Raw genomic sequence first — 20,744 nt, forward strand, 5'->3', positions numbered from 1 at the left:
CACAACCAATAAAGAATCTTTTGTTTTGAAGCACACAAGCACACAGCAACCAAACCCCAAGAGCTCCCAGGATGTTATGCAACCCACACAGTGATCTCAGAAATCTTCTGCCAGAAATAGGCAATAGTCAAGCGCTACAAGCATACTCGATAAGAATCTTGGCTTGGCGCATGAGTATCTCGCATTTACCAACTTTAATTAATGATAATCGCAGCGAAATGCAAAAAATAAACACAAAAAAAATATATTAGTAAATAAAAAAATGATGTATTCAATCGTGAGTGAAAAGAGATTGGTTGGAACTTTGAGTTATTGCAGTTTTAATCAATGTCTGATTAGATTTATACAAATTTTGGTTTCAGCCTGAAACGTGCTGGAAAAATACTTAAATTTCCAATAAGTAGCTTGTATAGTAATTGCTTTTTTAAATATTATAAACTCAAATGCCTCACGAAGGGTACATACCACACCCCACACACCTTCGCGTATAAACCTTCTGATAAGGCTCCCTAAGGCCAAAGTATGAGTATGCGGCCGAAACAAAATAAATCGAGACACGGACAAGGCCAAAACCAAGTACGTGAAGCACTTGGAGGAGAACTTTTATGTTCTGTTCTGTTCTGATAATCCAAAAGTATTTTGCGATTGCACTCTTTTAGTTTTGTCAAACCTTTGAGAGGAATAGAGCTAAAGTTACGTCGCGACGGGGGCTTAAACTATTGCGGGGGGCGAGAGGGATCTTGCTGTGTGCGAGTGTGTGCTTCGAATGCAAATGCAGCCAAATCGTTATTATTGCCGTTATCGAACTCAATGTCACCTCCGCATTGCTGCAAGCGTTTGATACGCCCCTACATACGCCTCATGCAGCTGCCAATCTATCGTCCCGCAGCCGCCAACCTGCTGCTGGGCCTGACTTCGGTGGTGGGACTCGTCGGCGGGGCCTACCTGCTGCAATGTGGCGCCCAGCGTCTTCTTGGGTGAGTTAATCGAGTAGAGTAGCGATAACCAAATGAGTGTGCCCCCGTGTGTGAAACTGTGTGTGTGTGTGAGAGTACTGGAGGGCACACGTACGCGAGCGTGCAGATGCCAGCAGATGCACTCGCACATACTGGCACAACCACAGATGCAGATGCAGATACAGATACAGTCACGGATGCAGGTGCAGATACATCCCGAAGAGATAAATACTGGCAGTGAAACTGAAACTGAACTTTCCGAGCTGCAGCAGCAGCTTCAATTCGATTACGTGTCCATCGTTTCGCATGACTTGATTGCGTTTGCGTGTACGAAGAAAGCAAAGAAAAGTGCAGAGGAAAAGCATTTCGCATTAAAAGAGATTTGACATAATTGTTGCCATTTTTATGCTTGGCACAGTTGCAACTGCTATTGCTGTTGCCTTTCTATGGTCTTTCCTCATCTCAGTTGGGCATCCAGTACGTACGTAGCTTCGCCTTAATTAAGGATTGCGTAAGAGGGATCAGGCCGCCAGCTGCAGTGTATCATGGTGGCTCACAAATTCATTTTGCACCCATAAATGCTTATGGATAACTGTACCGTTGGCCGTTTCATAACACTACCTGTTCATACATTACTGTCCATTCAATTGACTTGCGGCCAAGACGAATTTGGCCATCTGGCTAACCAGACAGAACCAAAGAGTTGCGACGAATGGCAAACGGAAATCGTTGGCCAACAAAGGGCAGAACCCGCTGCTGCCGCTTCCAGTCATACGAGTACTCCACAACAACAACAACAAAAATGTCACGAAACGCCCGCAAATATTTTGCCTTTTGTCACTAGCACTAGTCAATGACAACTTAATTAGCCGTTATTCTTATAATATTCGAATGTTATACGACATGTGAAAACACGAGTAGGAAATATGCGAGTTTTAAACATATATGTATGTACCTAGTAAAGAAGTGTAGCATTTAACCTTGGCTGGCTGTTTCATTGAGCACAATATTAGCCGAAATAGACGAAAGCTGTGATTTCCTTTTCTCTATTCAGAGACAGAAAGTTGCACGACAGGTTGCATTATAGTGCAATAGAAACCAAAACAAGTTCCGAAATTGTCGAAAGTCTAGAAAACAAAACTAATGCTGACCGTTGTCGCATTTTAAACGGAGATAAACACACCTATTCTGGGTTTTCATATACCCGTAGTGCTGAGTAAACTGAAACGAGTTCTTGCAGTCGGTCGAAAGTAGTAGCTTTGAGAGTGAGAGCCATCAAAAGCTAGTCACAGTGGCAAATTGTATGCATAACCACAGTTGATTAGAAGCAATACTCCTCAAGGGTACGAATGGGTAGTGCTTCCGTTCTTCGATCGAAGAAGTCGGACCGGAATCGGACCAAAGTGCGCTGGCATATATAGATCTCATCCTTGAGTAATGGTGGTGGGCCTTTTAGCCCGACTGTTCCTGTCCATAGCTGCAAGCAAACGGAACCAACAAAGGGTCGGTCAAAGTTATAGCTTGCATCTGGAGATGGCCCATAGCCATAGCGATAATTTTTGCAGAACATTTAAAGGACCACTTAGGGGCGTTACCCGCCCTTTAGACAATACATTTAAATTCCTGATCTGCGTCGAAATCAAAATCGTTTCATTTCAAATTTCTCGCGGAATATTCAAATATGTTGCGCTAAAGTTTACAAATGTTGCGCAACTTTTCGAAAATTTACCAAAATGTTGCAAAGCGCCACTGTGAAATTTTGCTACATGGACATGAGCTGTCATGTAGATATTTAGCAACAATTAAAAACACGTTGGTTAGGCGGTAGCTGGAGAGGGGATATTGAAGATTACTCAGGGTGAGGGGATCGCTATATCGTAGGCTTGTTAGTTAATTTCTAAAACTGTTTTATGATATCTTTAAAGTAGGGGCCTCAATCTAATAATTGATTGTTCTTCTGGCGATACGGGTAATTACTTTCCAGCCCCAGAAATCCTCCACTTATGCTGGCCAAAATTCTGCGAAAATTGAGAACATCTTGTTCATCCCGACTAAGCCATTCATCTAAGCCAACCCAAACAGTACGAGACAGAAACAGGGCCACTTGACGATTTCTCGGGCTGAGAAATGCTAATGGGATGTGCCCAGCTTACATGCATATATTAACCCAGATACTTAAGTCAGATTTCAGGGGAATCTGTACATATGAGAGCTCTCGCATCATCTTTCTCTTTGGGAATTTCCCAGCTGATGCTGTCGCCATTTATTCGCGAATCTAAAGACTATTCCAGTCACCATTCGATTGATTCGTTGAGGTTCCCCTCAATAATGAACGGCTTGGAGCATGCATAGATTTAAATAGACAGACAGCTAACTCGTTTGCGGAATGTTTCTCACAATTAGCATTTGGAAATTAATGAAGTTCAGGCCGAGACACATAGCTGAAAAGATTGCCAAAAATTAATTTATAGACAAATGAATGCATATGCATACGGGTATGAGGCCCGAAACGGTTCCTGCTTGACCAGATGTCTACATGTTTGCGGATAAATCAAGGAAGAAAGGCGATAGATGGCCAGCGAAATATGCCTAGTCACGGCTGATTCCGCTACGTAGACCCGTTGGGCTGGTTTTCTATCCAGGGGGCAGGGGGCGTAAGGTAAGGTAAGCTAAGGCCTTCTTCTCCAGAGTTCACAATTGAATCTTACGTCATTAACGAGTTAGCTGCCTGTCTGCCACTCTCCCGAACGCTGCCACTGCCACTCTCTCTCTCTCTCTCTCTCTGGGTAGGCTTCTCTCCTCAGACATGAAACCGGCACGGGCATGAGACGGAGAGACGACTGTCACTGCTCTGACTGAGGCTCGCTCGGTCTCAGCTGTTGCCCGCTCAGAGCCAACTGCGCACAACAAAGGCAAACCTTGTCCGAGAAAGTTGTCAGTGTCGGAGTGAGTCGCAACGCGTTTCGTTGGCGAATCCAAATTAATGTGCTTCCACTCGAATATACATGCAAATCGGCGAAAACAGTTTAATTCGAGTGCCATGCCAAATCAAAGCAAACAAAGCACCAAACATCTCTTGACAGGCAACTCAAATACCTAGCACACTAAACACCAAACAACTCTAAAAACCAAATCAAACCAATTAAATTCAGACCAAACCAAACCGAAACCAAGAAACCGATCAATCCCACAGAAGCCATCGCAGCTATAGACCTCCACACCGAAGGGAGTGAGAGTGTGCGATAGAATGGTGTTCGCGTCCGTTGTGGTGTGCCAGGTGGAGAAATTGATCTGCATGCCAATCAGCTTTGCCGTATTCGCCTTCCTGTTCATGGCCTGCGCCATGGAGGTGGTTCTGCTCAAGATGACCACCAGTGACCCGGTGTTCGGGCGGCCTCCCGACGACGGCGACGAGGCCGGGGACGACGAGTCCGAGGAGCAGATCTACTACGAGAATCTCGGTAACAACTACGAGCACTGGGCACGCCGTCGGATGCGATTCCACCAGCGGCACCAGCAACAGCTCCAGCAGGAGGAGAGCCAACGGCAACAGCTGCTCGTATAGCTGTAGCTGCAGCATTGCGAATCGGTTGGGTATCGGTTATGACTGGTTTCTTCTGTTTTCGAAATTATATGGTGTATAGTATATGGATATGGAGAGGAGAGAGTTATGATTTCGTTTGTAAGCGATTTCAAAACGAGACATATTCAAATGTTAAGTTGAGCAAATTGTTTGTGATTAATTTTGAGCACGTTGTACCACAACTTCCACAACACACAACAAAACAAAACACGACTCATGCATGGATACGATTAAGTGAGAACTGAATGCATATCTAGATATAAAAGTAGATATATCTGTAAGTACATACATATAAGTATGTGCATATGTCCTACGAGAATAGTTTGTAAGCCGTGTGATATGCTTAGTTATTCGATACCTACATACATAGATCCTAAGTGACGCGAATAAATCTGGCTATAAAACTCAACTCGACTGATATTTCGCTTGCCCCTGGTCCAACTGGTTTTGCCTGTGGCTTTCCTCCGCTTATGCAATTTGCTAGATTGGGGCGGGAGGGGGATAGACGAGAGAGAAAGTCCATTGCTCGATGCTCGATGCCCCTGCAGTGCGGGACTCTCAGACTCGTAGGTGGAGATCTGGGGAACTGGAATTTTGTCGACTCGACCAGGCGCTAATTGTATCTATCGGCTGAGCGCCATCCAATTAGTTGATTTCCTCATGTTTTTCAGCAGTTTGTTTATCTTAGCCTGACCTTCTGCTGGTTGAACAACCCCAGCGATTTCGCAGAACTGACCTGACTAATCGCCATGTATCGAACTAATCGAACATTCTCCGTGTTCTATGAATTCTTTCCAGTAAAATAGCCGATAGGAAGTGGAAGAAGGAGGAAGCCAGGGAGCAGCAGAGCTGCAATGTCTGCTGTGCAGACTTGGACCAGAGCAGTCCCAAAACGTAAGTCAACCTCCAGCAAAAGCCCCCCTCAGCGACTCAGTTAGGGATCGATCTGTATTTTTCAGCTATGTGACATGCTGTACATGCGGAAAGTGCGTTTGCCGCGGACCCAAGTGCGCTGACTGGCGGCCCAAGGATGCCGACTGGGAGTGCCAGCTGTGCCACAGCTCCAAGGAGTCGCTGGCCCACACCTCCTCCTGGGTGGCGGAGCAGATGTCCTTTAACCAGCACAAGTTCGTGTATCCGATGCGGGCTCGCAGCGAGGTCTACATACCCATCACTGGCGATGGGGATGGCGATGCCAATGACAGCACAATGCGTAAGGAGAGGCCCCATAGAAATATACCTAACGTGTTTATAGAACGCCAGACTTTGGTCCTTTGCAGACATTGAGAGCATCAGCCAGATAGGGCAGAGTGTTCATCTCGACGAGCGCGCCAAGATTCGTGCATATGTGGAGGAAATCGTGGCGGAGATGCTGGGCGGCAGTCTGGATCACATCAAAGTGGGACAATTGTCCAAAAGCGAAAACTGTAAGTACAGCCCGCTGCAATCAGGTTGTCACGCGCCCAGATTGTCTTCGATTTGATTTGTGCAAATGAAATTGTCAGCGAATTCAGCTGCATTCGCGCAATTCGCAATTTCCAATTTGCAAATGAGATTCAATTGGGCGGGCAACATATGTGCATATGTGCCTTTCGTTGGCAAAATTCGCAAGCAACACATGCTGCCGGCCATCGAAAGTTCGCTGCATACTTTTGGGCGAAGCTTTTGCTAAACTTTTTACCCACACATATACTCATAAACACACACACACCGCTCACACTCAAACTCACACATGCAAATGCAATGCAGACTTGCAATTCTTCCACAAATTTCATGCGAAACTTTCGAACCTGCTTATCAATGTGGAGAGCGACCTGCTCAAGGGAGGTAAGTCATCGACTCTATCCAGTAATCGAGTTCTCAGAAATCGAGCGAAAGCAATGTAATCGTTTTGAATGTAATCTAACCTCTCGATCCTGCATCCGTACTTGTACCTGTACCTCTATCTACATATATCTGTATTTTGTGTTGAGCACGTAGAACCTTGCCCCAAATATGTATGTAACAGAGTGTGAGAATGCCGCCCATAAACGCCATAAAATAAATCTATGAAACAATGACTGGAGCTTTTATTGAATGCCAGTTGTAGTGCCGGCCAGCCTTAGTTGCACTGACTTATCATTTTACTGGTAGTACAAATTGAGAGCCTAAATAAGCACTCTCTCACACACAGGGACAGGGACAGGGACCCTGACAGACAGAAAATCGGAGTCAGATAAGGCTACATAGCTCTGATAAGGTGCTTTAGCTATTGAAGTGCCGACAGAAATAGCAACGGCTACAGCAGGGAACATTGTGATTACAACGCTTTGTTGGCGCCGATGTTCTGTAGCCTTAGCAAGATGACAGACCGATATAGGCATTAATCATACGCACCGTAGCATTGCTCACCAACTGGTTCGAGACTCGATTCGGAGTCTGCTCAGTGGTGTAAATTTCTAGCTTACACGGCCATTCATGAAACTCTCTGTCTTAGCAATTGATTGACAGCGTCACGCTCGGAGCCAGGCGACTAATATCCACTAATTTGCGCGGCAGCGTGCATGTAAATCTCAAAGCCAAACTCAGCTGTTGGCCAAGAGGAGAGTCCGGTGGAATGGCCGGGCAGTGCCGAAACACCCGAGACCGCTCTGTGTAGGGTCCACACGCACACAGACCTACGAGAGCGAGCGTGTGTGTGTGTGTGTGTGTGTGAGAGTGGGTCTGAGTGAGCGGTTAGGCGCTCGGCGCTCGACAATCGCACGGAACCGCTTCATTTGCCAGAAGCGTCGCGCCGTGATCGTAACGTTAAACGAGCTCCGGGTACGGACACACACACACACGCGCACAGAGACTGAAGAAGATTCCGCCTAAACGGGAGTACTAGTGATAACATACTATATTGTATTAAGTGATATCTACAAGAATTTTGGCCAGCCGCAAAAAACATACATATGTACGTCCATCTGCAACCGTCAGAGCAGAGATAACGCGAAGAAGCTGCTGCTCAGTTATGAGTTATCGCCAACCTTGACCCCGAACCCGAAGCTGGCAAAAAAGTTGAGAAAAAGAGACAGTTGAAACTCAAGTCTATAATCGCGAGGTAAAACAGGCAAGACGAGGAAGAGACCTCAATCAACGCTAATCAATATTAATGATCCCGAGTCCCGCTTATAGCTCCACTGTGTGTAACCCAATCTGAGATTAACAACAACAAAAAATCCATAATTTTCCGACGATGATCGTGGACTTTTGACATGTGAATGTGCTTTTAACTGTGCTCCTTAACGCTGTAGTTCAACTTTGACCTTAACCAATCAGAAAAACAAACCTCTCACCAAACTTATCGCAAGAATTCGGCCCGATCCGAGCTGATGGAAAGTTATCGAGCCCCTCGAACCCCATCGCAGGGCTAAGCATTAAATAATCAAAATGGAATAAAGTAATACTCGTAATCCGCTCAGTGATAATTACTTAAGTGACTTGCGCTGAACCCCTGAACTTTGCTCGCGCCCAGTCGGAGAATACAGAGGTGATCCGTGTGGGTCTGGTACTGGTTCTGGGTCTGGGTCTGGGCCTGTTTCTCTGCCTGTTTCTGGTGTTATTTTCACCGATGACTCGCATGCGACTATTTGTTTTCAATACGACAGTTTCTATCTTTGACATTTTTTGCACACCTGAATGACTAACGGCCTAGACATAGACCCGCCGACCATTCGGGCCATTCAGAGCATTCATGCGGGCAGCCACCAATTGATTTGTTAGCAGACTTGGGCCGATAAAGAAATATGGGCGGCTTTGTAACGATAAATAGATAACTCCAGGCCATTCATTATTCATTATAAAATCGGGTATTTACCGCAATGCGACGATAGACTTAACATGTCAAAGGAAAATGATGAATATGCGAACTCGAATGCAAATGTGAATGCGAGCTGTGAGTATTCGCGATTTTCAGCATGAGTGGCGTTCGATTGGGTTGGGGACACCTGGCTGCTCAAGCGTTTAGGGGACTCGGTGATACACTTCTGTTTGCCAATAATTAGGGAGAAAACAAAACAATACAGCTTAAATATTTGTTTGAAATAATTAACAGCTCGACCGGCAGTTATATCAATGAAAACTCCAAACAAAACCCCAACACACTCCATTCAGACAGCAGAAAGCAGACAGCGGCCGCAAGTGTAGATAAACAAACAAACAAATAAACAATTAACCGATATCTGCGATTCAGCAATTTCGTCTGTATCGTATATCGAACCATAACACCTATATAAACCAGTACTCGATCGTATGCATGCAGCATGGACTTTACTTTGGGCCTAATCACCGGCGTGTATGCCGTTCTGGCCGTTATTGTCTTTTACGTTGTTTACGTCATTGAGGTGAAATTAGGTATGGCTTATACACTCACTCACTCACTCACTCACTTACTTTCTTTACCTTTCACACACACATACACGTATACAAAAACACCTAGAAGTAAGTTAATTTTCACTTTTATTGTATCGGACTTGGCTAACCAAGCATTCAACTAGTAGTAGTTTTGGCCAGCCAGCATTCTCGGTCAGATCCATTTGACAATACTGTGTCACACATGCTTTCAGATCTGCCGGCCATTGTCAATGGGAGCAACAGCAACAACAACAACAACAACAACAATGGGGACTCCGAGTCTCTGGCAGACATCTCGCAGACCCGTCTACGGAGTCTCATCGAGACCATCATAGCGGAGACGCTGCGCAACAGTGCCCTGAGCGTGAGCGGAGCCGTCTCGGAGATCAGCCTGGACACCCGCTCGCTGGCCGCCGAGCTGCCGAACAAAGGGAATGGGCTGAAGCGCCGACATCGCACGGAGCACTACTTCGAGCCGAAGATCTATCAGGATCTGCTGGCCACAGCGGTGCTCAATAAGGTAAGCCTTGAGCCTTACACTGACCCATGCCCATGCCACTATGCCACCTGTGGTACCACACATGACCTCTCCTCTACCCGTTGTCGACTGTCTTGTAAGCTGTATGTACGGTCGTATTCTGGCCACTTCCGCCACGCGCTTCGTTCAGTTTTCGCTTTCATTCAACCCGCACTTGGCCGGCTTCGATTGTCCAGTTGCCACACCGATGAACCAGAACCAGACCACGCTAATTAGTTGCAGCCCATTGTCTCGACTGCTAAGACGTTTTCTTCAAGCAGCAGCACCACTCACAGTATAAGAATAAAATCAATCACGTCGCTAATTGGATAAATCCTTATTCTGGAAAATCAAAAATAGCCCATTTCGGAAGAGTTTCTACATACAGGCCAATACAAGACAATGGAGGACTCCGGTGATAAAGTAAATATTAGTTACGACACGATTGCGGCAATTGAAACGCCAAATCCATGACTCAGCGAACCATATCAGCCACCATTACGATTACGTATTCAGTTCTAATCAGGAAATCCTAAATCTTATCGCAACTTCCATCCCCAAACTTCGCAACGTGGACAACAAACTGGCTTATACGTCACTGAACACGATCGATAAGACAATTTGTCAATAATTATTGATTATAATCGATGGCAATGGGAGCTCAACGAAACCTTTCGTTGAGTGTCGTTAAGTGGCGGACTGGATATGGCCGCGTCTAATCTGCTTAAGGGCCTTTTGTATCGCACTCGTCGTGCTGACTGAACCACAGACGACTCTCTGGGGTTCAACAACACTTCGCTGCCCTGCCACAATGCCAAGGTCAATAGACTAACACAACGTTCCCGTTGTTACCTTTGCTGTTTTCTGTTCCACAGATTGCCGATAAGGAAGGGAACACAAGGTTAATATCGGAGAGCACACCAGACTTGAGTGGTCACCTCATTGATGAGAATTACAATGCCGAAGCGTTGAGCACCACGTCCGGTAGTTCCATTGAGCCCCGAAGCGATTGCAGCCTCACCGACCATGAATTGGCACTGGATGTAAGCTGCTATACACTCATATCCCCATAGTCCCCAGTATCGCCTGCTATTATTCCCGAATATTCCTCATTCCAGACTGGCAAATCCAAGTCCCTGCAGGCGGATTTGGAGCGTGAATCGGTTTTGAGTGATTATATAGCCGCCCACATGGTTCCCCTTCCGGACTTTTCGGCATCTGTTACTGAGTCGGAGGATGGTAAGTAATATACTACTCTCTAACGCTATGGTCCAGATTCTTCCACCCCCATTCTCCAATCCCTTTTAGATGTTGGATCAATCTCCTCGAGCATGATCGGCGATGGCACTTGGGAGGATAACTGGCTATTCAAGAAGAAGCGCAGCTCCGTGCAGAGCTCGGTCACACCGAGCAGCATTGGCATGCTGGTGCCGGCTCCCATGGAGAATGTGCGTGCCCAAATCGGCGATAGGACTGCGGACGAGGTCAGCGATCTGTCGGAGCTGGGATCGGATGTGGAGGACAATTCGCTTGATTTGCTGCGCTGCAACGATCTAAACGATCGCCTGCTGAGCAAGCATCTGATCGGTGGCCAGAACACAAAACTTGTGCTAGACGAGCTCGTAGATCGGACCAGCCTGATCTCCCACACCCTACCAGAGGAGCATGAGCCCGCATTTACGGAAACCACAAACACGTTCGTCGTAGCATCCTCTGCCGCGACATCTGATGTTATAGTTTCACTACCATCACCCATGGTGTTTCAAGATGACTCGATGAACGAGGAGCTGGTCCAGACTCCCATTGCAGGTAATTGCACTGCTACTTCCACTTCCACGTACCTCAAACGTAGTACATCATCCTTACCCTTCTTAATATTGCGTAAACCCTTCCCTGTGATTAGACAGCATTAGAGAGCATCAATCCTAGATAGTCGATCCTAGTTGATCTTAGCTGTTTGAAGTCCGGAACCCTCCAAGTTATGTAGATCCTCAGCCCTCTTGTGCCTGATCTTGAAGCATCGACATTTAGCAGTCGTTTGTGTTACAGCCCAAGGCGAAACTGACGAACTGGCCAGCCTCGAAGGTTGCATTGGTTACAGCACAGTAGAATACATTGATGAAGAGCAGATGCGCGAAACCACGCCGTCAGTTATCGAAATACTAGCCGCCATTGCCTTGGGACCGATGCTAGCGGTCCCAGCATCGGAGCAGCCGGGGGTCATAACTCCGAGTGAGATGCATACACTAAAGGAGCTAAGCGACTTGGCGCTCGCCGAAATAAACGCTCGCACAATGGACCTGGCGCACCATTCACTTGACATCATAGAAGAGGAGAATATTGAATTAATGCCGTTCACCGGGAGTGTCTCAGAACCTTCCACTATAAATGTCCATCCATCAACTCTGACAGACCCAACAACAAACCACCAATCTACAGAAACAACAGCCGCCCAGGAGCCAAAAATGGTACCAAAACCTGCCATAGACAGTGATGCGCCCATACATAACCCATCGACAACACAAATTCTAACAGTAGATAAACCAGCAGCATTGGATCCTCCGGCAGCAGTGGAAATCAGTCCTGAAACGGACACTGTTGCTGTTGATCCTCCTCCGCCAGCAGCAGCGGAAATCATATCAGACACAGAAACCGTAGCCGTGGATCCGCCAGCTGCATTGGACATCTCTCCAGCCGCAGAAACCGTAGCTGTGGATCCTCCAGCAGCAGTGGAACTCATTACAGATCCTGAAACCGTAGCTGTGGATCCTCCGGCAGCAGCATTGGAAATCATTCCAGACGCAGAAACCGTAGCTGTGGATCCTTCCGCACCAGTGGAAATCCTTCCGGAAACACAAACTGTTGCTGTTGATCATGCTCCTCCAGCAGCATTGGAAATCACTCCAGCAGCAGAAACTGTAGCTGTGGATCCTCCAGCAGCAGTGGAAATCATTTCGGAAACAGAAACTGTTGCTGTTTATCCTCCTCCTCCAGCAGCAGTGGAAATCACTCCAGCAGCAGAAACTGTAGCTGTGGATCCTGCAGCAGCAGTGGCAATCATAACAGAACCTGAAACCGTAGATGCGGATCCTCCGGCAGCAGCATTGGAAATCACTCCAGCAGCAGAAACCGTAGCTGTGGATCCTCCGGCAGCAGCATTGGAAATCATTCCAGACGCAGAAACCGTAGCTGTGGATCCTTTCGCACCAGTGGAAATCCTTCCGGAAACACAAACTGTTGCTGTTGATCATGCTCCTCCAGCAGCTTTGGAAATCACTCCAGCAGCAGAAACTGTAGCTGTGGATCCTCCAGCAGCAGTGGAAATCATTCCGGAAACAGAAACTGTTGCTGTTGATCCTGCTCCTCCAGCAGCAGTGGAAATCACTCCAGCAGCAGAAACTGTAGCTGTGGATCCTCCAGCAGCAGCGGAAATCATTCCGGAAACGGAAATCGTAGCTGTGGATCCTCCTGCAGCAGTGGAACTCATTACAGATCCTGAAACCGTAGCTGTGGATCCTCCGGCAGCAGCGTTGGAAATCATTCCAGACGCAGAAACCGTAGCTGTGGATCCTCCCGCACCAGTGGAAATCATTCCGGAAACAGAAACTGTGGCTGTTGATCCTGCTCCTCCAGCAGCAGTGGAAATCACTCCAGCAGCAGAAACTGTAGCTGTGGATCCTCCAGCAGCAGTGGAAATCATTACAGAACCTGAAACCGTAGCTGTGGATCCTACGGCAGCAGCATTGGAAATCATTCCAGACGCAGAAACCGTAGCTGTGGATCCTCCCGCACCAGTAGAAATCATTCCGGAAACAGAAACTGTGGCTGTTGATCCTGCTCCTCCAGCAGCAGTGGAAATCACTCCAGCAGCAGAAACTGTAGCTGTGGATCCTCCAGCAGCAGCGGAAATCATTCCGGAAACGGAAATCGTAGCTGTGGATCCTCCGGCAGCAGCATTGGAAATCATTCCGGAAACAGAAACTGTTGCTGTTGATCCTGCTCCTCCAGCAGCAGTGGAAATCACTCCAGCAGCAGAAACTTTAGCTGTGGATCCTCCAGCAGCAGTGGAAATCATTACAGAACCTGAAACCGTAGCTGTGGATCCTACGGCAGCAGCATTGGAAATCATTCCAGACGCAGAAACCGTAGCTGTGGATCCTCCGGCAGCAGCATTGGAAATCATTCCAGACGCAGAAACGGTAGCTGTGGATCCTCCCGCACCAGTGGAAATCATTCCGGAAACAGAAACTGTTGCTGTTTATCCTGCTCCTCCAGCAGCAGTGGAAATCACTCCAGCAGCAGAAACTGTAGCTGTGGATCTTCCAGCAGCAGTGGAAATCATTACAGAACCTGAAACCGTAGCTGTGGATCCTCCGGCAGCAGCGTTGGAAATCATTCCAGACGCAGAAACCGTAGCTGTGGATCCTCCTGCACCAGTGGAAATCATTCCGGAAACAGAAACTGTTGCTGTTGATCCTGCTCCTCCAGCAGCAGTGGAAATCACTCCAGCAGCAGAAACTGTAGCTGTGGATCCTGCAGCAGCAGTGGCAATCATAACAGAACCTGAAACCGTAGTTGCGGATCATCCGGCAGCAGCATTGGAAATCACTCCAGCAGCAGAAACCGTAGCTGTGGATCCTCCGGCAGCAGCATTGGAAATCATTCCGGAAACAGAAACTGTTGCTGTTGATCCTGCTCCTCCAGCAGCAGTGGAAATCACTCCAGCAGCAGAAACTGTAGCTGTGGATCCTCCAGCAGCAGTGGAAATCATTACAGAACCTGAAACCGTAGCTGTGGATCCTACGGCAGCAGCGTTGGAAATCATTCCAGACGCAGAAACCGTAGCTGTGGATCCTCCCGCACCAGTGGAAATCATTCCGGAAACAGAAACTGTGGCTGTGGATCCTGCTCCTCCAGCAGCAGAAACTGTAACTGTGGATCCTCCAGCAGCAGCGGAAATCATTCCGGAAACGGAAATCGTAGCTGTGGATCCTCCGGCAGCAGCATTGGAAATCATTCCAGACGCAGAAACGGTAGCTGTGGATCCTCCCGCACCAGTAGATATAATTACGGAAACAGAAACTGTTGCTGTTGATCCTGCTCCTCCAGCAGCAGAAACTGTAGCTGTGAATCCTCCAGCAGCAGCGGAAATCATTCCCGAAACGGAAATCGTAGCTGTGGATCCTCCAGCAGCAGCATTGGAAATCATTCCGGAAACAGAAACTGTTGCTGTTGATCCTGCTCCTCCAGCAGCAGTGGAAATCACTCCAGCAGCAGAAACTGTAGCTGTGGATCCTCCAGCAGCAGTGGAAATCATTACAGAACCTGAAACCGTAGCTGTGGATCCTACGGCAGCAGCATTGGAAATCATTCCGGAAACAGAAACCGTAGCTGTGGATCCTCCTGCACCAGTGGAAATCATTCCGGAAACCGAAACTGTTGCTGTTGATCCTGCTCCTCCAGGAGCAGTGGAAATCACTCCAGCAGCAGAAACTGTAGCTGTGGATCCTCCATCAGCAGCGGAAATCATTTCGGAAACGGAAATCGTAGCTGTGGATCCTCCGGCAGCAGCATTGGAAATCATTCCATATGCAGAAACCGTAGCTGTGGATTCTTCCGCACCAGTGGAAATCCTTCCGGAAACACAAACTGTGGCTGTTGATCCTGCTCCTCCAGCAGCATTGGAAATCACTCCAGCAGCAGAAACTGTAGCTGTGGATCCTTCAGCAGCAGCGGAAATCATTCCGGAAACGGAAACCGTAGCTGTGGATCCTCCAGCAGCGGTGGAAATCATGTCAGAAACAGCAACCGTAGCTGTGGATCCGGCAGCTGCATTGGAATTCACTCAAGCCGCAGAAACCGTAGCCGTGGATCCTTCCGCACCAGTGGAAATCCTTCCGGAAACACAAACTGTGGCTGTTGATCCTGCTCCTCCAGCAGCAGTGGAAATCACTCCAGCCGCAGAAACTGTAGCTGTGGATCCTTCAGCAGCAGCGGAAATCATTCCGGAAACGGAAATCGTAGCTGGGGAACCTCCGGCAGCAGCATTGGAAATCATTCCAGATGCAGAAACCGTAGCTGTGGATCTTTCCGCACCAGTGAAAATCCTTCCGGAAACACAAACTGTGGCTGTTGATCCTGCTCCTCCAGCAGCAGTGGAAATCACTCCAGCAGCAGAAACTGTAGCTGTGGATCCTTCAGCAGCAGCGGAAATCATTCCGGAAACGGAAATCATAGCTGTGGATCCTCCAGCAGCAGTGGAAATCATGTCAAAAACAGCAACCGTAGCTGTGGATCCGGCAGCTGCATTGGAATTCACTCAAGCCGCAGAAACCGTAGCCGTGGATCCTTCCGCACCAGTGGAAATCCTTCCGGAAACACAAACTGTGGCTGTTGATCCTGCTCCTCCAGCAGCAGTGGAAATCACTCCAGCCGCAGAAACTGTAGCTGTGGATCCTTCAGCAGCAGCGGAAATCATTCCGGAAACGGAAATCGTAGCTGGGGAACCTCCGGCAGCAGCATTGGAAATCATTCCAGATGCAGAAACCGTAGCTGTGGATCTTTCCGCACCAGTGGAAATCCTTCCGGAAACACAAACTGTGGCTGTTGATCCTGCTCCTCCAGCAGCAGTGGAAATCACTCCAGCAGCAGAAACTGTAGCTGTGGATCCTCCAGCAGCAGTGGAAATCATTACAGAACCTGAAACCGTAGCTGTGGAGCCTCCGGCAGCAGCATTGGAAATCATTTCAGAAACAGAAACCGTAGCTGTGGATCCTCCCGTACCAGTGGAAATCATTCCGGGAACAGAAACGGTTGCTGTTGATCCTGCTCCTCCAGCAGCAGAGGAAATCACTCCAGCAGCAGAAACGGTAGCTGTGAATCCTCCAGCAGCTGTGGAAGATGTAGAAACCGTATCTGTGGATCCTCCAGAAGCAGTTGAAATCATTCCAGTCACAGAAAACGTAGCTGTGGATCCTCCTGCAGCATTGGAAATCACTCCAGCAGCAGAAACTGTAGCTGTGGATCCTCCAGCAGCAGTGGAAATCATTACAGAACCTGAAACCGTAGCTGTGGATCCTACGGCAGCAGCATTGGAAATCATTCCAGATGCAGAAACCGTAGCTGTGGATCCTTCCGCACCAGTGGAAATCATTCCGGAAACAGAAACTGTGGCTGTTGATCCTGCTCCTCCAGCAGCAGTGGAAATCACTCTAGCAGCAGAAACTGTAGCTGTGGATTCTTTAGCAGCAGTGGAAATCATTACAGAACCTGAAACCGTAGCTGTGGAGCCTCCGGCAGCAGCATTGGAAATCATTCCGGAAACAGAAACCGTAGCTGTGGATCCTCCTGCACCAGTGGAAATCATTCCGGAAACAGAAACTGTTGCTGTTGATCCTGCTCCTCCAGCAGCAGAAACTGTATCTGTGGATCCTCCATCAGCAGCGGAAATCATTCCGGAAACGGAAATCGTAGCTGTGGATCCTCCGGCAGCAGCATTGGAAATCATTCCAGATGCAGAAACCGTAGCTGTGGATCCTTCCGCACCAGTGGAAATCCTTCCGGAAACACAAACTGTTGCTGTTGATCATGCTCCTCCAGCAGCATTGGAAATCACTCCAGCAGCAGAAACTGTAGCTGTGGATCCTTCAGCAGCAGCGGAAATCATTCCGGAAACGGAAATCGTAGCTGTGGATCCGCCAGCTGCATTGGAAATCATTACCGAACCTGAAACCGTAGCTGTGGATCCCCCAGCAGCAGTGGAAATCATGTCAGAAACAACAACCATAGCTGTGGATCCGGCAGCAGCTGTGGAAGATGTAGAAAACGTTTCTTTGGATCCTCCTGCAGCAGTGGGAATCATTCCGGAAACAGAAACTGTTGCTGTTGATCCTTCTCCTCCAGCAGTAGTGGAAATCATTGCAGGGACAGAATCGGTGGTTTTGGATCCTACCGGTGCAGTGGAATTCATTCCGGAGACACAAACTAAAGCTGTGGAAATACCAGCTGTTGAAGTGGAGGCTAAGAGCGTTTCAGACCTTGGTCCGAATGCTTTAATCGACGATACGCAGTTGTTAAATTGTGTTCCGAAACCGCTTAAAGAGTCAGATAACATGGACACAGCATTATTGGAACCATCATCGGAATGCGTTCCAGCGCAAACATCCGTAGAATACACTAAGAGCGATAGTTCCGCTCTAGGTAAAGCGTCTCAAAAGTGCCTACGAAGACAGCCGAACATTCCTGACACAACACCGAGCGATGGAGACTCGGCTGCGAGACCCGTGCCTGTAAACCTCTTGGGGACCATTTGCAAGTTTTACATTAAAGACAAACGCCTATTGGCAACAATCGAACGCAGACGACGACGCGCTCTGATCATGCACAAATACCTGAGCTCCTTTGATTCTATGGAGGAGACCATAGATGATATTAACGAGAGCCATCCCAGCCTTTTTAACGAATTGCACATGTATGCCGATGATAGTTTAGTTTCCAGTAGAGAGTCCCATATCCAAGTCAGAACCGAATCGGCAACCGTAGAAGAGGGAGTTATCTGGGATAAGTGGGATAATGCCAGAGTAGATAACACAGTGTCTTCAGTTCCTATATCCCTAGAAGATACCTTTGCAGAAGAGCTACCATCGCACTCCCATGACAGTAGACCCAGCGAATTGTACACAATAAATTTGGAAGATCCATTGAGTTTAGAGATTAGTCGTAGCAGAGAAACATTCTGTGATATAGCAGATGATATAGACATAGATTTGGAGACTGATTCAATCATTGTAGGTAGTTTGAGCGAAATCACGTATAATTTTATTAACGTAATTCTCTTCTCAGATCAATTAAGTTCAGAATCAAATCACAGCGATGAGAGTGCGCCGTCCACAAGCTGTGAGACCTTCAACGGAGACGGCGACTCTGAACAGGAGTTCGTTAGTCAGAGAGTTCTAGTTTTGGACGAGCGCACGGCTAGGACTCCGTCGACAAACACTTACACTCCCAGCAACACCAACTCTAATACCAACTCTAACTCTAACACACATCCCACTTACACTGAAACCACAACTAACCACACAAATCCGGGTAGACGCACTAACGGCAAACTAACAAATGGTTCCCTAAGATGGTCGAACAAGGCGGGTGCCGGTTCCGGTGTCGGTGTCGGTGCCGGTGCCGTAGCCTGTGCCATGGCACTCCCGAACGGTGGCCACCTGGTGGCCCAACAAAGCGACGTTGATGATGATGATGTTGTACTGTTGCGGCGCTTTGTGCCAGGTAACCCACAGACATGGCCACCACTGTCATCACTCGGTGTTTGTTGTCCTTACGTTGCTGCTGATTGCTTGGTCTTGCTTTGATTCTTTGTTGTTCGCCTAGCTTATGTTAACTGTCTATTACGTGTCCTGCACAAAGCCAACAGCCACACAGACGATCCCATTGTTTCTAAAACCCACACACCCACCCCACTTGCAGGTTCCATTGCTGAGCGAGAGGTCAAGAAGTGGTACAATGCCGTCGAAATGCCCAACAACCCTTATGCGCCCGAGGCTCTGAAGCAGCGTATCAGTGGCACCCAGGAGCGGTACATGGATGTGCCAAATATCAGTCCCAGTGCCGAGCAGAAGGCTCTGGCCGCCGCCCTCACTGAAGATGGCGATCCGGCGCCACCTTCAACCGACTACAAACGGTAAGTCCAGACTCATTCCCAACCGGACTCCCCCCGTACATACATACATATATAACCATCCATCGATCACACAGCTACAGCCGCGACTACTACATCAACAATGCCCCCAATGGCACAGAAGTAAACGGAATCGTACGGAGAGCATCGTCCGGCGCAGAGAAGCAGCCGTCCGCAGAGGATGTTGAGCAGGACATAGTTATCACCGAGGTAAATCAACCAGAACCACTACCACCGCATGGCCGCATTTTAAATAGCGCTCAAAGTAACGCGCCTGACCTCTCTCATTGGACACTGTCCACACCAGTGCGCCGTAGCAGTTCGCTAAAATTCATTAACAAGCGTCCATCCCCCTCATTAACGCCCGTCCCCATCAATGACTACGAGCGTCCTTCCACTTCAGCGTCGCACTACCGCGACACGAGCTTAGGGCTAGACGACGAGGACTTTGATGTGCGCTCCCACCGCTCCTGGCGTAGCAGCATTGGCCAGTTTGGCTATGGGTCCGCCAGCACCCTGCCCAAGCGTCGCACCCAGTCCAGTCTGAGCCTGCATAGCAATGGGAGCGGGGTCTCCTTCGGCTCGTCCGCGTCCAAGAGGCGCCAGGCTGGCCCCTCGGCCGGGGTACTCACACAGTTCGAGAAGCAGTTGCTTCACAAAGACCTCAAGCGCAACAGTTTCCGTGCGGTGTCTGCCACCTCGAAGGATTTCGTGATGAATCCCCTATTCGAGAACGAGGCCAAGCTGGCGCTCAGGCCGGACACAGAGGACCCGGGGGACTCGGGAGTCGATAGCTGCCTAAACGGCTTCAGCGGTGCGGACGCGGACGCCAAGTACAGTAACAATAGTTTACTCTTCTAGATCAAGTGGTGGAAACAGGTTAGGATAGGCCAGAAGGTCGGGTAGGATCGGGGTCGGGTCTATCGAGAGTTATACTCGTAGTTTATATTTGCCAAATCACGCATAGCTTAGTCAAATCATTGTTAATAAACACTAGTCAGTATAGAAAGCCAAGTTTCCCTGTATATACAAACGAGTGAAACGAAGGAGGGGCGGGTGTCGAACACACCACCACACACAGAATCTCCAGCACTGGAAGGCCTATGAGCCAAGGGCAGGGTCAGGTCATTCGTCACACCTTTCAGCCGCACCAATACGCACCAATCCAACAAGCTATGAGAATGTCTTGCTAGTGTTCTATCTATCTATGTCTATATATCTATCTAATTCGTAATTTTATTTAGAAAATATCTACGTAATGTAATGCTAATGCCCTAGAGTATGAAAAGTTTGTTTTTTAATCATTATATTTTGCTGTTAATTTTATTAAATAAATAATACGTAACAATAGTTTCAATCTGTATGCACTCTGCTAACGATCTTTTTATAAACAACAACCCCACACGTACATATCGTATGCCTAGAAATATTTACAAAATATGCCTTAATTCCGAATAAAGCCAAAATATATGCAAACTAATGAAAACGCAAGCAATGAAACAAATGTTTTTAGTAGGTATCCCAACAAGCTATCCAATGGTGAGTACAGCCAAACCTTATTAATATTCAATTCAAATTTTCCCACTGTTTGGCGTTGCTTTTGGAATATGACTAACGGCATTTGTT

The 20,744-nt window shown here is 47.9% G+C and overlaps 2 protein-coding genes across 22 annotated transcripts in view; both read left to right on the top strand.

Annotated features, from left to right (window-relative positions):
• Positions 1 to 20,744, top strand: part of LOC6602087 (titin) — a 28,261-nt gene that overhangs the window by 5,627 nt on the left and 1,890 nt on the right. Inside the window, exons 2-15 of one of the 21 annotated variants that reach the window (XM_026985904.1) lie at positions 660 to 977; positions 5,338 to 5,433; positions 5,499 to 5,752; positions 5,820 to 5,966; positions 6,289 to 6,366; positions 9,126 to 9,433; positions 10,306 to 10,473; positions 10,549 to 10,669; positions 10,739 to 11,239; positions 11,480 to 12,594; positions 12,967 to 16,065; positions 16,423 to 17,629; positions 18,908 to 19,121; positions 19,196 to 19,328. In XM_026985904.1, coding sequence (XP_026841705.1) covers positions 660 to 977; positions 5,338 to 5,433; positions 5,499 to 5,752; positions 5,820 to 5,966; positions 6,289 to 6,366; positions 9,126 to 9,433; positions 10,306 to 10,473; positions 10,549 to 10,669; positions 10,739 to 11,239; positions 11,480 to 12,594; positions 12,967 to 16,065; positions 16,423 to 17,629; positions 18,908 to 19,121; positions 19,196 to 19,328 — 7,759 coding nt within the window. Of the gene's footprint in view, positions 1 to 417; positions 978 to 5,337; positions 5,434 to 5,498; positions 5,753 to 5,819; positions 5,967 to 6,288; positions 6,367 to 7,312; positions 7,622 to 8,614; positions 8,914 to 9,125; positions 9,434 to 9,769; positions 9,854 to 10,305; positions 10,474 to 10,548; positions 10,670 to 10,738; positions 11,240 to 11,479; positions 12,811 to 12,966; positions 17,630 to 18,271; positions 18,710 to 18,907; positions 19,122 to 19,195; positions 20,468 to 20,744 lie in introns of those variants that run through there. The other 20 variants (XM_026985899.1, XM_026985903.1, XM_026985902.1 and 17 more) reach the window with 20 other exon arrangements.
• Positions 3,862 to 4,948, top strand: LOC113565125. The gene has a single exon (XM_026985928.1). It carries the CDS (start codon positions 4,204 to 4,206, stop codon positions 4,519 to 4,521), a length of 318 nt encoding a protein of 105 aa, XP_026841729.1. The 5' UTR covers positions 3,862 to 4,203; the 3' UTR covers positions 4,522 to 4,948.

Source organism: Drosophila persimilis, unplaced genomic scaffold, assembly GCF_003286085.1.
Source record: "Drosophila persimilis strain 14011-0111.01,24,50 unplaced genomic scaffold, DperRS2 tig00000002-arrow-pilon, whole genome shotgun sequence".
In the NCBI taxonomy this organism is placed as follows: domain Eukaryota; kingdom Metazoa; phylum Arthropoda; class Insecta; order Diptera; family Drosophilidae; genus Drosophila; species Drosophila persimilis.